This window comes from Podarcis raffonei, chromosome 16, assembly GCF_027172205.1.
Source record: "Podarcis raffonei isolate rPodRaf1 chromosome 16, rPodRaf1.pri, whole genome shotgun sequence".
Lineage (NCBI taxonomy): Eukaryota > Metazoa > Chordata > Lepidosauria > Squamata > Lacertidae > Podarcis > Podarcis raffonei.
The window spans coordinates 30,795,181-30,813,014 of record NC_070617.1 but is presented as its reverse complement, the minus strand read 5'-3'; the positions used below and the strand labels follow the sequence as shown (position 1 = coordinate 30,813,014).

General features: G+C 46.6%; 1 protein-coding gene across 3 annotated transcripts in view; it reads right to left on the bottom strand.

Moving 5' to 3' along the window:
• Positions 1-376: 376 nt before the first annotated feature.
• COMT (catechol-O-methyltransferase) overlaps positions 377-17,834 on the bottom strand; it is a 43,980-nt gene continuing 26,522 nt past the window's right edge. For 2 of the 3 annotated variants that reach the window (XM_053369506.1, XM_053369504.1), the window contains exons 2-5: positions 11,852-12,140; positions 7,763-7,956; positions 3,914-4,045; positions 377-1,776 (exon numbers count right to left, since the gene is read on the bottom strand). In XM_053369506.1, coding sequence (XP_053225481.1) covers positions 1,597-1,776; positions 3,914-4,045; positions 7,763-7,956; positions 11,852-12,140 — 795 coding nt within the window. In that variant the 3' untranslated portion in view covers positions 377-1,596. Of the gene's footprint in view, positions 1,777-3,913; positions 4,046-7,762; positions 7,957-11,851; positions 12,141-14,000; positions 14,060-17,834 lie in introns of those variants that run through there. The other variant, XM_053369505.1, reaches the window with a different exon arrangement.

Genomic DNA, 17,834 nt, shown 5'->3' with positions numbered 1-17,834 from the left:
TCTAGGGAATTCTTCCCCCGACGAAAGCTCACCTGGTCCCACCTGCTATCTTTTCAGTGATTGGCAAATAATTTAAAAAAAAATTGTCAGGGTTTTAATTCTTAACCAATTATGGGGTTCCCTCCCCGCTCAGTGGCTGTTCTTCATCTTGCTTATAAATTTTAGTCCGTTTATGATTGTTATATTATGTACCAGTCGTTACTACTGTGTGTGTATATATACCCTCAGGGATAAGCGCATCTTTAAAGGCAGCACGGAAAGAAATGAAACAAGTGTGCGATATATAAGAGAGTCTGTTATAACGTCGAGAATTTATAAAAGAGTACAGGCATGAGTGATGCAAGAATGGCAAATTACACAAATGTTTCTCTTTGGGTGGGTGGGTAAACCTATTTTTTACTTATAAATCTGAATTATATACGCCCTTTGGGACCTGCAACAGGGAGTACACAGCCAGGGGATTTATTGAAAGCTTTGAGGAGATACATCATCACTCTCTCTGCATTGTTCCCTCTCACCTTGGGAAGTGAGGAAATCACTCAGCAATTTTACAGTGCAGAACACAAACGACAGCTCAACCAATGGGAGCACGACTATCAACTGCAGCAACATGAATTTCCCACGGATCATTCCGGAAGGATTCCCTTGGTTTACAAGCAATGCCCAAAGAGATAAAAGTGAAGAACAGCTACACCTCCATCAGGGTCTTTGTCACCTGCACATTCTGGGCCTTTAGTAGAAAGAAGCAGCTTCTCTTTCTGCAACTACTACAACGTTGTAAGATTTCATAGAATCAAAGGGAGTTGGAAGGGACCCTGAAGGTCATCGTCAATCAGTTCGGATGAAGGACCCACCATAAATCCAAGCATTTCTCCCCCCCCCCATTTAATCTGTTTACAAGGCAGCAGTATAACCTCTCCCCAGATGTCACTGGGCTGCAACTCCCATCTTCCTTGAGCATGAGCTCGGAGGTCCCGACACCGTTCGGAAGACCACCAGTTCCCCCATCCATGCACTAATGGGAACACAGGGGAGGTAATTTTGTCCAAATTCCCTCAAAAATCTGTTCATTGCTTTCCCCCATATTTCCCCCCCAGAAATGCCCCTTTTATGTCTGTCTCCAAAGGCAATTTGGTCTTGTTTGGCTGAGAAACACAAAGCGAGCCACTGGGCTTTGGCATTGTTGGGTAAAAAGCAGAAAATCCAATAGGTGCAGTCCATCAATGAAAATGGTCATTCGCTAAAATGGAAATGTAACAAAATTGCCCATCATCTCCAGATGGATCCTTAGCTGCCTAGCCTATTTATACACAAGGGGTTGTATCCTGCTAGGGTCTACTCTGGGTATACCCACTGAAATCAATGAACCTAGGTTGGCCATGTTCATTCATTTCAGTGGGTCTCAGTTGACCATAACAGAAGCTCCCTTGTTCTCCTGCTGACTTGCCTTCTTTGCAACTTGTTCTACTGTGACAAATTCGCTTTAACCACAAGCCCAAAACTACAGAAAGCTAACGCCGACCCACAGACAGGACTACGCTGTGTGTTCACACATACAAACAGTGGCTCGACACTAAGGTTTTAATACTCTCGCTCTCATCCCATGTAAACGGCCTTTTCCATTGCGTCCTCCACTTTCATGTACTCCAGGTGAGAGGGGTAGTTAGTGCAGTCAAAGCTTTTGTGGCTACGGATGTACTTGACGAAATCTGGAGCCCCCGGGTAGACGATGTTGTCCGCCAGAAGGATGGAGCCCTTCCTTAGGTAGCCACATTCCTGAGAAAAGAGACAGGAGATAGACGATTAGCTCTCTCTTGAGAGTGGTCCTACCACTCTAAGGGAGGTCTTTACTTCATTTTGAAGAATCCCAGAAGTTCTTCAAAGAGATGTTCGGAAGATCTACCACATAAAAACGAGATTCCAAGGAATCTCTTGGACTTCCCTTCTCCCCTTTGTGGGTCCTATTGTTAATCATTTCCTCCCATATCTTTTATAATACAGTGGTACCTCGCAAGACGAATGCCTCGCAAGACGGAAAACTCGCAAGAAGAAAGAGTTTTCCGTTTTTCAAGGTGCTTCGCCAGACGAATTTCCCTATGGGCTTCCTTCGCAAGACGAAAGCCCATAGGGAAATCTCCGGGGACAGCGAGGAAGCGCAGCGCGTCTTCCCCACTGTCCTCGGACCTCCTCCGAAGGCTGGCGGTGGGGCGGAGAGACCTTCTCCCCCCGCCAGCCTTCGGAAGGCTGCTCCGAAGGCTGGCGGTGGGGCGGAGAGACCTCCTCCCCCCGCCAGGCTTCGGAAGGCTGCTCCGAAGGCTGGCGGTGGGGCGGAGAGACCTCCTCCCGTCGCCAGGCTTCGGAAGGCTGCTCCGAAGGCTGGCGGTGGGGCGGAGAGACCTCCTCCCGTCGCCAGGCTTCGGAAGGCTCCTCCGAAGGCTGGCGGTGGGGCGGAGAGACCTCCTTCCGCCGCCAGCCTTCGGATGGCTGTTCTGAAGGCTGGCGGTGGACCGCCAGCCTTCAGAACAGGTCCAGGGACAGAGGAGAAGCGCAACGCGCCTTCCCCTCTGTTCCCGGACCTGTCCTGAAGACTTGCGGTGGGAGGAGGGTTTTCCTTCCCACCGCCAACATTCAGAATGCTGTTCTGAATGTTGGCGGTGGGGAGGAAAGCCCTTCTCCTCACCGCAAGCCCCGCAAGCTCCGGGAACAGAGGAGAAGCGCAGCGCGCCTTCCCCTCTGTTCCCGGACCTGTCCTGAAGGCTTGTGGTGGGGAGAAAAGCCCTTCTCCGCACCGCCAGCCCGGCAAGCGGTTTCCATAGGAACGCATTAATTGATTTTCAATGCATTCCTATGGGAAACCGTGCTTTGCAAGACAAAAAACTCGCAAGAAGAAAAAACTCGCGGAACGAATTAATTTCGTCTTGCGAGGTACCACTGTAACCTAAATCTTTTACCTCTCCATTGTATCCAAAATTCACCATTAAACTACAAGCGATATTCCAATCCTACTAACGATTTTAACTGTTTGCAATGGTCTTTAAGATAAGTTATAAATTTCCCTCATTCCTTATTAAGATTTTGGTCTTCCTGACTTCTGATTCTTTCCATCATTTCTGCCATTTCGGCATAATCCATCAACTTGATCTGCCATTCTTCACTAGGAGGGGCTTCATCTTCTTTCCATCTCTTATCTAATATGGTTGGAAGTGGAAATGTGGAAGTTTGGAAGTGGGCTGGGCAAGTTTGTTTCGTTTCTACACTGGCTTGAACTGTACTTTTTGCATTACTTCCATTTGTTGTTCGCTTTATGGCTTGAATGGGAGACTTGGCCAGACTTCTGCTGCCTCTAACTTCTGTGTTTTCTAGCCATTCTGCGATGACACCACCCTCCCTTGGCTGGGTGCAGGCAGGGTCCCCATTTTGCAGACCCCATTTTCAGCTCCGTCAGTTTTACTGTTCTCCCACATCCTCCACCCCTGGTGGCTTTCTAAAATATTGTTGTGCCCTTTTACACCTGCTTCAAACTCTTTCACTGTTTTCATCCCCGTAGAAACCAACGAAAAACAAAGGTAATTTTCATTTGGAACTCGTTCATTTGAATTCCCATTTGTTTTCATAGCTAAAACAAATAGGACTATTTAAAAAATGAATGCAAGGCCCCTAGCTAGCAAGCTGATAGCTTCTCCCTCTCAAAGGATGCAAGGCAGGCTAACTCAGCCCTCCCCAAGCTGCTGACATCCAGATGTTTTTGACTCCAGGTGTTCTGAACTCCCATCGCCTTTGGTCTTTCGGAAGACCAAAATGAAAGACAAAATCTAGCAGGCTCTAGGCCGCATGAGAGTTCAGACGGCTGCGTGTGGTCCACACCAGGAATATGGAATCTCTTAATTTCCAGAGAGGCATCGCTCCAACTTACTTCGAGGAGGATGGTGTCGGGAAGGTATCTTTCTTTCCAGTGGTCCAGAAAGACAAAATCGACCTTGTCCACCTGATATTTTTCCCTCAGCTGTGGGATGATGTCCTGAGAATGGCCCTCGATGATTGTGATCTGAAAGCAAAGAAGAGCTGTGTTACAGAAAGGTTTGGCATCAGTATCCGCCTTCCTTGGGCAGCTTTTGGGGTCTCAGTGCACTTGGGTGGGGGGCATTGCTGACGTCTCTTCTGGAGCCCCCTTTAATCCCTAATCCCTGACCTAGTACTGTGAGCAGCATCTAGTGGCTGGGTCCAGCAGCCATTTTAAATTTTCCACAGTGCCCCTAGGCCTGGCTTCCTCAAACTCAGCCCTCCAGATGTTTTGAGACTACAATTCCCATCATCCCTGACCACTGGTCCTGCTAGCTAGGGATCATGGGAGTTGTAGGCCAAAAACATCTGGAGGGCCGAGTTTGAGGAAGCCTGCCCTAGGCAGTGTCAATCTGGGCAATATGAGACATCAAAAGGGCAGCTAAAAAGGTAAAGGGACCCCTGACCATTAGGTCCAGTCGTGGCCGACTCTGGGGTTGCAGTGCTCATCTCGCTTTATTGGCCGAGGGAGCCGGCGTACAGCTTCCGGGTCATGTGGCCAGCATGACTAAGCCGCTTCTGGAGAACTAGAGCAGCGCATGGAAACACCGTTTACCTTCCCGCGGGAGCGGTACCTATTTATCTACTTGCACTTTGACGTGTTTTCGAACTGCTAGGTTGGCAGGAGCAGGGACCGAGCAACGGGAGCTCACCCCGTCATGGGGATTTGAACCGCCGACCTTCTGATCGGCAAGTCCTAGGCTCTGTGGTTTAACCCACAGCGCCACCCGCGTCCCGCAAAAAGGGCAGCTAGTGCGAGTTAAATGGTGTCGCTGTCTCTCGCCAACGCCAGGTAAGCCCGCCAGGTCCCACCAAGAGAAGAGGAGGCTCACAAGAGGCCACTTTGCCCCAGGCCCCAGAGCCAGCCCCGGATACAGAACCAAGATTGTATGCTATGGATAGACTGCCTAATGCTCTCCCTAAGGCTGACTCACCTGGGGCTTCCTTTTATCTATTTTTAGACACCAAGCAAAAACTCTTCTTTTAGCTCATAACTGGAAGGGTTTTGAGCACTTGTGGTTGTTTTTAGAGGGGTCGGTTATGAAAGACCTGCCTTTTATTGGCATACTTTTTAAACATTTCAGTGGCTCGTTTGAGTCACTTGTCGTCAGCAAAGCAACTAAGAAATTATGACAATCATAGCAATAGTCAGCTCTTGTTTTGAAGAGTTTCAAGTTCTTGTGGTTGATTTGCATAGACTAACCATTTTAGTAGCTTGTTTGTGTCACTTTCGGAAGTAAATCAACTAATAAATTAATGATGATGATGATGATGATATGCTTTAGACGTTGAAAGCAGGAGGGCCATGGTTCCCAACGTGGGTGGTCCATAGCTGAAAATTAAACTAAATCATTTTAATTGGACCTTGAATAAATGTGCAATTGATTGCTACTGTTTTGAATCTTACTGTGCTATTATGTTCCATAGCGGATTGTGCAAACCGCTGTTCTGAAGAATGCTTTTTATGGGGAACAACAACAACAACAACAATTTATTACTTATACCCCGCCCATCTGGCCAGGCCTCCCCAGCCACTCTGGGTGGCTTCCAACAGGATATTAAAAACACAATAAAACATCAAACATTAAAACTTCCCTAAAAGGGCTGCCTTCAGATATCTTCTAAAAGTCAGATAGTTTCTTATTTCCTTGACATCTGAGGGGAGGGCGTTCCACAGGGCGGGTGCCACTACCGAGAAGGCCCTCGCTTCTCACAGTGAGGGAACTGCCAGAAGGCCCTCGGAGCTGGACCTCAGTGTCCAGGCAGAATGAGGGGGTGGAGACGCTCTTTCAGGGGGCACTGGGGATGAGTTTATGAAGCCAAAGGGCAGTGGCCTGAAAAAGTTTGGAAACCATTGCAGTAGAGGCTGGTTTATTAGGGGGCACTGCCCTCAACCAGCCTCCATGCACCTGCCTCCTTATTTACAACGAATCCAAGAGGAGTAAGTTGGAGCGATGCCTCTGCCAGCTTCTTCCTCCTTCATCTCAGTGTTACCCCTTGCAGAACTCAGCAGGGACAAAACTAGAATTGGTTGGCTCTGCTTGTCATTGCCTGCAGCGCCACCTACTGTTGGTCTCCCTGCCTTCTGCCCTATCAGTCCCATTGCGCACCAGCCACCAAAGCAGTTGAATTGCCCTGCTGTAAACAACAAAAAATGCTTCGGTCAAATACGACTTGGGGGGTCACTTGGGTTTTGTGTGCGCATAATAAGCTGGCTTGGTTATTTCTTCCCCAAACGTTTTCTCTCTGTGTAGTTATAAAGTAGATGACCTTTGCTCCTGTTCAAGGGAATGTTAACACTTCTGCCAGTGGCAAGGGAAGTCTCTGGTGGGAACTAGTGATTCGCTTGGCTTATGATCCGGGAAAGTTTATGAGGCTGCAATTGTTTCTTCTGTAAGGGCAAAATAATAAAGAGCAAGCCCTTTCCCAACAACTCAGCTTGGATAAGGGTCACTCAGGGCCAAACTACCCCCCAGTCAAACCCAGATCTGCCCCAATCATCTGCAGGGATGGGGAACCTGTGGCTCTTCAGAAGTGGTGGACTACAACTCCCATCAGCCCTGGCCAGCATGGCCAATGGCCAGGAACGATGGGAGCCGTAGTCCACCAAAGATCTGGAGAGCTACAGTTTCGCCATCCTTGATCACAAAACAGAGTGCGCGCTCCATTTCAGCAGCAAAACGGATATGTAGTCTAAGATGGGGTTACCAGATGTCCCCAGTTCCTGGAGATTTGCAAATCTGTCCCCAGACAAATTCTGTCCCCAGAATGTCCCCAGATTTGCAAATCTGTCCCGGGAAACGTGGCAGCCTCAGCAGCCCGGAGCCAGCCTGGTAGTGCAGTTGGCTCTGGCTGGCTTCAGGAGCTGCTCGCTGCCGTGGCACCTGCCATATTTCCTGCGCCACGGCAGTGAGCAGCTCCTGAAGCCAGCCAGAGCCAACTGCACTTCCAGGCTGGCCTCTCCTGGGCAACGGCCACCTGCCCGTGACTCCCGAGCCTCCCCTGATCTGTCAAAACAAAGGGGGAAGGAGGAAGGAGATCAGGGAGGGCTCGGGAGTCACGGGTGGGCGGTGCGCCGTTGCCCAGTTTTTAAAAAAACTCTGGGCGTTTATGTTTCACAGGGTGCAAAAGAAGGGCTTTGCACCTTTATACAATATGCATGTGTGCTTGGGCCCAGGGTCTTTTGTCTCAACATCCCCACTACTGACTCCCTGTTGCTACTCAGCTTCACAAAAAAAAAAAAGTGTCCCCGGATTCATTGAAAAAAAATCTGGTAACCATAGTGCAGAAATCGTGCTTTAAATGTGTGTCGGATATGTTTCAAATGTATAGTTTGAATCTTCCCTTGCCTACCTCATTCTGGCCTGGCATCCACCCACATCCTTAGGCAGAGCTACCAGGACTGATGGAGAGATGCCCTGATTTCCAATCCAATGAGCACTGGGCCTGACATTTTAATTTCCAGCAGCACGGCTGGTGTGGAGGTCTGCCATCTAAATTTCCCACAATGCCCCAGAGCGTTGCCACCTATCAGGGATGCTGTGGGAGCGTTGGGAGGGACTTGGACCAGATGATCTTTGATGGGCCCCTCCCATCTCCACAATTCAACGGAATTAAAAACAACGACTCTCTCAGAGAGCCGCGACCACCATCCATTTGCTGCTGACAAACATTTCGGAGCTCTCTGTGTGCCGGATAGTACCTTCTCGCTGAGTCCAGCAATTTCGATGATCTCTCTTGCAATGGAGGCAAACTCGGGGTTGAATTCGATGGTAAGAAGACGGGCGTTTGGTTTCAAAAGGCGAGCGATCCTGATGGCCGAGTAGCCTACGTACGTTCCAAATTCCAAAGCGATGGTAGGATCCGCCTCTTCAACGACCTTATCTAGGATCACACCTGGAAAAGGAGGGTGTTGACTTTAGCAGGGCTCGATTAATATGCCTGGAGACCTGATTAGTTGACAGAAGAGCCCTAAAAACTGCCTTTTTTTCTTTTTTCTAAATTACAGTAGAGGTGTCTGAGACAGGGTACCTAGGAGCAAGATCATATGTATAGATTTACCACTGAATAGCTATTGAGAATTTGGGACGTGGTATACCCAGTGAAATTGACTAAGACAGTGAGAGACTGAGAGAGGGGGGAAACAGACAGTGCTTCTGTTTGAAAATGGAGCCACTGGGATGAGAAATGGACAGGACAATGTACAACTTTATGCTTTATTAACAAGTGTTTAATATTGTTTAAGAACAGAATGCATTGGAGTTTTTGTTGTCGGTTGTTATATCTGTTTCATTTGTCTGAGTTTGACTTGTTGATGTTTAGAAGAGAAATGCCATATCCTAAAATTTTTAGGTTACATTCTGATTGAAATTTTCAATCTGCGATGACCATAGCTCGAGACTGAATTGTGCACATCTTACCAGGAGGCAAGGCAGGTAATACAGAACTCTTCTGGGTACTGAGAGGGATAATATTTTCCTTGCCATGAGCCAAATCCTGACATGTATCCTCACCTCTTGAAAGGGCTATTTAGGGGTGCATGCAGTTGGTAGGTGGGGCCAAAGTCACTCCTCCCCTCTCTCTGTCTAACACCCCAGAGGATAAGGATCACACTTCAAAACGACCTTGACAGATTAGAGAACTGGGCCAAAACAAACAAGATTAATTTTAACAGGGAGAAATGTAAAGTATTGCACTTGGGCAAAAAAAATGAGAGGCACAAATACAAGATGGGTGACACCTGGCTTGAGAGCAGTACATGTGAAAAGGATCTAGGAGTCTTGGTTGACCACAAACTTGACATGAGCCAACAGTGTGACGCGGCAGCTAAAAAAGCCAATGCAATTCTGGGCTGCATCAATAGGAGTATAGCATCTAGATCAAGGGAAGTAATAGTGCCACTGTATTCTGCTCTGGTCAGACCTCACCTGGAGTACTGTGTCCAGTTCTGGGCACCACAGTTCAAGAAGGACACTGACAAAGTGGAACGTGTCCAGAGGAGGGCAACCAAAATGGTCAAAGGCCTGGAAACGATGCCTTATGAGGAACGGCTAAGGGAGCTGGGCATGTTTAGCCTGGAGAAGAGGAGGTTAAGGGGTGATATGATAGCCATGTTCAAATATATAAAAGGATGTCACATAGAGGAGGGAGAAAGGTTGTTTTCTGCTGCTCCAGAGAAGCGGACACGGAGCAATGGATCCAAACTACAAGAAAGAAGATTCCACCTAAACATTAGGAAGAACTTCCTGACAGTAAGAGCTGTTCGACAGTGGAATTGGCTGCTAAGGAGTGTGGTGGAGTCTCCTTCTTTGGAGGTCTTTAAGCAAAGGCTTGACAGCCATATGTCAGGAGTGCTCTGATGGTGTTTCCTGCTTGGCAGGGGGTTGGACTCGATGGCCCTTGTGGTCTCTTCCAACTCTATGATTCTATGATTCTGTCTTTCCCATCACAACAACACTCTCCATTCATGTCCCCTATCAGTCCCATTCATTAACAAAAACCCCATCCATTCACATAAATATACACTGCATTCCTTCATCCCCTGCATCAATGCATTCACCAGCTTCTTTTATCCATGCCCAGGGGCACTGCTATGTACTCAAAATGAACTGGGGCTCCCCTTCCCCTGTAAAGGTAAAGGGACCCCTGACCGTTAGGTCCAGTCGCGGACGACTCTGGGGTTGTGGCGCTCATCTCGCTTTATTGGCCGAGGGAGCCGGCGTACAGCTTCCAGGTCATATGGCCAGCATGACTAAGCTGCTTCTGGCGAATCAGAGCAGCGCACGGAAACGCCGTTTACCTTCCCGCTGGAGTGGTACCTATTTATCTACTTGCACTTTGACGTGCTTTCAAACTGCTAGGTTGGCAGGAGCAGGGACTGAGCAACGGGAGCTCACCTCGTTGCGGGGATTCGAACTGCCGACCTTCTGATCGGCAAGCCCTAGGCTCTGTGGTTTAGACCACAGCGCCACCCGTGTCCCACCAGCACCAAAATGCAGCAGGCTGCCAATAGGAAAATGAAGAGATTGGTCTTTTTTCCACTAGGTGTCTCAATGACCTACATGGAATTGTAAGGATGTGCCTGCATGGAATTCCTGGCCGGCTGTGGCTACCAGGCACGTTGTTAAATGCAAGGCTGTCCAGAGGCAGGTTGCCTCCACTGGCGGAAGCAGAATGCCTCTGAAGGCCAGTTGCTGGGAATCACAAGGAAGGCTAGTGGTATGCTCTCTCTATGGTACACCTCTCCTGGTATGCCCCACGGAGGACATTAAGGTGCATAAATAGCAACACCCTAGAGGTTCCGGGCCCTAAGGAAGTTAGATTAGCCTCAACCAGAGCCAGGGCCTTCTCAACACTGGCTCTGGCCTGGTGGAACGCTCTTTCTCATGAGACCAGGGCCCTGAGGGATCTGATTTCTTTCCACAGGGCTTGTAAGACAGAGTTGTTCCGCCTGGCCTTTTGCTTAGAATCAGTTTGATTCCCTCCCTCTCTTTCTTTTTCCTTTCTCCTCCTGTGAAGAGGCTGCATCCTAATGTTCTAATGTTGTATTTTAATCTTGTTTTTTAAATTGTATTTTAATCAACTTGTTTTTATTATTGGTTGTTAGCCGCCCTGAGCCCGGTCTTGGCTGGGGAGGGCGGGGTATAAATAAAATTTATTATTATTACTATTACTATTATTATTATTATTATTATTATTATTATTATTATTACTAGTGTTGTTCTGCTGGCTGGGTGGATATTGATGCTGGACTAGACGGGCCCTTGGCCTGATCCAGCAAGGCTTTCTTTATATTCTAAAGAGAAGCCATCTCCACATCTCTTGGTGGCAACCAAAGACCAACTTTTAAGGAGCTCCACTCCATTGTCAAAGAGCGAACTGACAGTAGATCACACTGCTCAAAGTTGGAGTTGACTCTTTTGAAGCAAAAGCACAATCATCACTTGGCTGAGTGTCAGGACTAAGGAGCACAGCAGCTCATCTCTGGGAGGTCTTACGCATCAGTTGCCAAGACTGAAAGTCTCTATCTCCCCACAGCCCTCCTCTCCAGGGCTTCTCCCAAGCAATCAGAGACTGTGTCTGCATGAAGCCAACCCCTCCTCCACTCTTTTCACACCGCCGGGAGACCAGGGAGAAGGGAGCTGGCATCTCGTGACTCTGCACCACAGGCTCTGCATCCCAGCTGACTAAGCCCTGTTACCTCTTCATCCTTTGACACCGCCTCTTCCCAGTCTTCTCCATCTTCTCCCTTTGACCACTCATTGTTGCCCCGCCACCACTCCCCGGGATCCGAGCCTCCTTCCCTTGGGGGTTCCCCAGCTGGTTCTTCCCACCCTTCCTCTGCGTCCAATAATAATTTAATAATAATAATTTATTATTTGTACCCCGCCCATCTGGCTGGGTTTCCCCAGCCACTCTGGGCAGCTTCCACAGAGACCAAAAATACACTAAAATGTCACACATTAAAAGCTTCCCTGAACAGGGCTGCCTTAAGATGTCTTCTGAATGTCAGGTAATTGTTTATCGCTTTGACATCTGATGGGAGGGCGTTCCACAGGGCGGGCACCACTACTGAAAAGGCCCTCTGCCTGGTTCCCTGTAGCTTTGCTTCTCGCAATGAGGGAACCGCCAGAAGGCCCTCGGCACTGGACCTCAGCGTCCAGGCAGAACGATGGGGGTGGAGACGCTCCTTCAGGTATACTGGGCCGAGGCCGTTTAGGGCTTTAAAGGTCAACACCAACACTTTGAATTGTGCTCAGAAACGTCCAACTCGTCCATGACACCGGTTTACCTTTCTCATCGCCCACGTTCATGGCCCATTCTTTCTGGGAGCAGTAGTTGTCAATGCAGTCCAAGACGCTCTCGGGATCCCCTTTGACGGCATTGTAGGACACAGAGTTCAAGATCCGCTGCTCTTTGCTCTGATCCATGACGAAGTTGGTGATTTTCTCTAGCACGATTTCATTCCAGAACATAGTAGCATGGATGTTGTTTCTGAGGAGGATCACCAGCGCCACCATGAACAGGAGGGAGCCGACACCGACAGATACCAGGATGGTCAATATCCAACCTTCCAGCATCTGGAAGACATAGGTAGGCAACCAGTTAGGGATGGGGAAGAAATCCATTTCAGAACACATTGAAAGCTGGATTTATCACCAGAGGCCTGCCTTCTTGGAATAATAGGTTTGGAACTGCCCAAGAAAGATGTTAAATTATTTTTGTATGCCACAACGGCTGCTCGAATATTACTTGCTAAAAATTGGAAAACACAAGAACTACCAACAGTGGAAGATTGGCAGACTTTTGGCAGATGAAGATGATGGACTTTTTGGAGCTAGCTGACCTGACCGGAAGAATCCACGACTAGAAAGAAGAGGAGTTTCAGGAAAATTGGAGGAAATTTAAGGACTATTTGAATAAATATTGTAATATAGAAAATTAAAAACTACTTGAAAGTACCAAATAGGCCTAGGATTAGAATAGGATATAAATAAAAAAATGGGATTTAGCATATTAAGAAAAGTGAATAAGATGAATTTAATTGGAGTAATTTTTAGTTTAATAATGATATTGGAAAGCTGTTACATTCAATTATAAGGAAACTCAGAAGGGAGGGACTAGAAGTCAATTAAGAGGTGTAAAAAGGTGGGCTTTTCAAAGAATTAAGTTTGTTGTTATTTGTTTTTTATTATTATTTTTTTTTATCTTTGTGTGTTATTTTGCTTTGTGGTTTTTGTTACAATTGTGGAAAATCTAATTTATTTATTTTTTTAAGAAAGCTGGATTTATCACATGCGTGCTCTCCGAAACAACACGTGAACCGAAACATTGCATCCTTCAAAATTTGCACTCATCTGAATTTTGCAGTGCTGACTAAACAATGATTGCAAAAGATACATATATTAAGGTATGCATAAAAATGAGGATATTAGTGAAAACGACATACAAAAAATGCATATGAGGGAAACTGCATATAAAAAGGTGTCTATTAGGAGAAAGTGCTGATGAATTTTCACAACGACATTTGTTGTTGTTTTTTTAAAAAACGACAATTGCTGCAAAATGTAGATAACTGAATTTAAGACTGGAGCGAGAAACTAAGCTAATCGGGGTTGACAGTTCCTGCAAACACTTATGATCACCGTGTGACTTGCACTGGAAAGATAATCACCCACAATCTACAACCAGGCAATGGTCTGAGGACCTTACTACCCTTGCATTATAAATGTCTATTTCATGTGGATATGTCCCAAGCTGGCTGGCATATTTCGGCTTGTATGCTTAAGCTGAGACGGGTGTATTGACGGCCCCCGGCCTCGTTAATGTGAGCTGGTGCGCTAAACTTGGTATAATTTTTTTTTAAGATGGAACATTTATTTTATTGAAAGATTAATACATCAGTCAATGAGCTCTCCAGACAGAGTACATCATAAAACTGCTAATAAAACCACAGCTAAAATCCACAAGACGCATTAAAACCAACTATACAAAAGGTTATCATGAAAACACAGATTAAAAAACACTAAACATTTTTAAAAGGTCTCAGCAAAGCTGCTAAGGCAAAGGAATGCAAAGAAAACCACCACTTTTGTCACCACCCAAGTTTATTGTTGTTGTTGTTGAATTCAAATTCAAATTTTTATTACGTTCGTAGACCAGGATAAGTAGGATGGGGTACAATCATTTAAAAACTGTAAAACATTTTGGAAAGCTAAAAAGTATTGAAACAGAAGGTATATATAAAAGTCTATAAGAATCTAATTAAACGGGTGTGGAAGAGCATAAAGGGTTAGTATATTAAAAACTATGGCTATCAATTTACAGAGCACTACGATACGAGTTTTCATCCAATCTGGTTTGTGGCACAGGTGGTTGCTGTTGTTATTCTGCAAGCCCTCCAAAAAAGGATGATTCCCAAACTGCTAGCATTCCCTCACATTTTCTTATTGAAATAAAATTCAGGAGAAGGAGAGCCTCTAGTATAGTCCAGCTATCGAAGACAGAGACAAAGAGAAGGGAACCCAGGCATGAAAGGTTCACTCTATCATAGGCAAGGTTTTATAACTAGCTAGTCGTCTAAGGAGACTGAGGCTACTGCTTCTATGACAGGCATAGGCAAACTCAGCCCTCCAGCTGTTTTGGGACTACAGCACCCATCATCCCTAGCTAACAGGACCAGTGGTCAGGGATGATGGGAATTGTAGTCCCAAAACAGCTGGAGGGCCCAGTTTGCCTTTGCCTGTTCCATGAAACCTAAGCCAAGATTCTATGCGTGCCTATTTTAGCTATTTTACAGAGCAATCCTACCAGGCATGGTCGAATTTACCACTTTTGTTTCCCATTCCCTTACTCAGAAAAGGGATTTATTATGATGATGATGATGATCATCATCTATTCAATTTATACACTACCCTTTATCAAAAGATTCCGGGGTGGAAATTTTAAAAATCTATTTAAGAGACCATTGCAAGCAGATGAAAACATTAGCAGGATTTTAATCTCACTTGTAATGTGACAAATACTATGGACAATATGGATTGATATAAAATATAGAACAGAATAATATGTAGTTGTGAATGCTTACAATAGGACCCATGAAGAGGGGGGGGGGGGAGTCTTGAGATTCAGAGTATTTGGATTGTTATAATTCTATATTTGTAAAATCAAATAAACATGATTTCATAAAAACAAAAAACAAAAGATCCCAGGGTGGTGTGCAACGTTAGGAGCACACAACAAAACATCAATGATAAAAATGTAATAAAGACATAGTAAAAAGCATAAAAGGTAAAGGTAAAGGTACCCCTGCCCGTACGGGCCAGTCTTGACAGACTCTAGGGTTGTGCGCCCATCTCACTCAAGAGGCCGGGGGCCAGCGCCGTCCGAAGACACTTCCGGGTCACGTGGCCAGCGTGACAAAGCTGCATCTGGCGAGCCAGCGCAGCACATGGAACGCCGTTTACCTTCCCGCTAGTAAGCGGTCCCTATTTATCTACTTGCACCCGGGGGTGCTTTCGAACTGCTAGGTTGGCAGGCGCTGGGAATGAACGACGGGAGCGCACCCCGCCGCGGGGATTCGAACCGCCGACCTTTTGATCGGCAAGCCCTAGGCGCTGAGGCTTTTACCCACAGCGCCACCCACGACAGCCTAATAGTAAAATAATCATAATAATAACAGTCCTCCCCCGATGCTTTCACAGGCCATAGATTATAATTTAACAGCCATAAGCCTGGGTAAAGAGGAATGGTTTTTGCATGGCGTCTAAAGACATGTAAGGATGGCGCCAAGCAAGTCTCTCCACGGAAAGCATTCCACAATCGGAATGCACAATTTTACATCTGCTTAGATGCGACATGATTCGTGGTGCACCAGCAAGGAAGGACCACAATTTCACTACCTAAGCTAACAGGCGAGTCATGATCTCAGGTAAATGATCGGACACAGGCTGCAAACACGGCCAAAAGGTATCACCAAATGATGCCACTGTAACGGCAGTAGAAGCAATGGACATGGTCTCTGCACAAATTGCTGAGCTGCATGCCGACTTGGCAGCAAAGCTGTAAAACTTTGGAGGACGAAAACTGCACCTTTGCTACCTGAGTGCCAGGCTTCAGTGAATCCTATCCCTCCCACAGTGGCAGCCAAGGAGCAGATAAAATAAGAAGAGTTCTTACAGGTTATTTATTCAGTATTCACAGAGAGAGACAATCTCCGCTAAATAATGGTGGTGTTCTGAATAAGTCGCATCCGCGCCATCTCTCCTAATTCTACGTCAACCCTGCGATGGCTAGACTGAGCTTTCTGCTTCTGAGCTTTCTGTTCTACTACTCTCAATGCTCACCTGGGGTGCAAACTGGTCCTGGGAGGTGGGGGGTCAGGAATACTTTCTAAAGACACTGTCAGCTGTCTCTCCCTTGGTTCTTCTTCTTCCTGCTGCTCTTCTCCCAATATTTCCCAGCTACTCGCCTCTGAACTATGCCCTTCTGCAAACCACTTTTCTAAATCTATGCTGTCTGTTTCTTCTCTGGGAAGTGTAGGAGAAGGGGGGTCTCCACCATTCCTCCTCAGTCCCCTGACACTGAGTGGTTGATGGCTGGAGACCTAGAGGTAAGTGCCTGACATTCAGACAGGATTCAATGCTCAGTGATGAATCCAAGAGACATACAGTCGTACCTCTACTTACATATCCCTCTGGATATGGAATCTTCGGGTTATGGCCACGGCAAACCCAGAAGTGTATACTTCTGGGTTTCGCCGCGCACGCATGTGCAGAAGTGCTCAATCGCGCCGTGTGCGTACGCAGAACCATGCCTCTATTTACGAAATTTTCGGGGTGCGAATGGACCCCCAGAACGAATTAAGCTTGTATCCGGAGCGTCCACTGTACAGGTAAAACCAGAGGACCAGAGAAATTGGGGACACCACCAGCACGTTCAATTTTAAGGCCTGAAGGTGGCCAATGGAGACCTTGTTGGGTTTTTTTACTTAACTGGCAGAGTGAGATTATCCCGCAGGTAGAGATTGCTCGTATAGACCCTGAAACAGTTTCTACCCAAATGCGATTTTGGTTTTAAACGCAATGTAAGGAGTCTCTATGGGAGTAGATTGTATTTAAAAATGGGGTATCAGAGTTTTTAGGGGGGCAACCAGGTTGGGATAGCTGGGATAGCAGGCTTGTTGTTTTGAATGTTTTATGTAGATTTTTCAATTTCGTTGTTCTGTATGGGACAATGACAATAAATGACAATAAAGATTATCGTATTGTAAAAGAGCTCATAGAAGCCTGGGGGCCTGTTCGTAAGAAAAACTCCCTGCCGCAGGATAATATCATTGGCTTTGCTAGTTTGGAACCAGGGACCGTCTTCCCCCAAATGCTGGCACCACACAGGGCTGACATCTTGCTTAAACAGGGATGGTAGCAGCTACACATGCCCTGATAGCTTACTCTCTCCAGTCGGTTTTGCTGGGGAAGCAAGTGGGAGAGATGTCCCTCCTCCTCCCTTTAAACTTCTTATCATTATGCAGGACGCAGATTGAAGTCAGAAAAATAATTATGTTGCCATGGAGACCCCCTCCGCTCACAGTGCAGTTGGTCTTTGTTCACCCATCTACTTATCTTGGCTGCGCGAGGAGCGTTATCCATTTCAAAGTCTTGCAAACGGCCTCTTTTTCTCCTCCACAAAACTTTGTCATGCATTTTCTCTGCCGTGCAAAGGCTTAAACTTCAAATTGCCCTTTTATATTGCTTTGTTTTGTTTTTGTGCACAGGAGCAGTTTGTAGAAAACCGCAACTGTAGCAGAGTGCTAAGCGAAAGCAGACCAGGCTCAGGTTCAAATTCTGATCGGGGGAAATAGAAGAAATATGAACCTCTAAGTCTAATGCATTTTCAACAGAGTTTTTCCCCAAGGCAGTCTTGAACGACACAAGGTGTATCTGGATCTCTTCATACGGTTGCAAGGTAATTCAGAATTATCTTGAGACAAGGTGAGGAGGCCACAGGTACAGAGGAAGCTGCCTACACCAAATCAGTCCCACTCGGCCATCTAACTCAGTGTTGCCGACACAGACTGGCAACAACTCGCTCAAGGTTTCAGGCAGAAGCAATTGCAAACCCTACCTGAAGATGCTGTGGACCAGACCTGGGACCTTATTTGTGTAAGACAGATGCTCTACCTGAGCACCAGCCCCTCTGAGAGGAAAAGTCAGGACTGAAAAGTGGAAGAACTCCATTTCCACATAGGATGCTATGGAGTCAGACCATTGATGCAT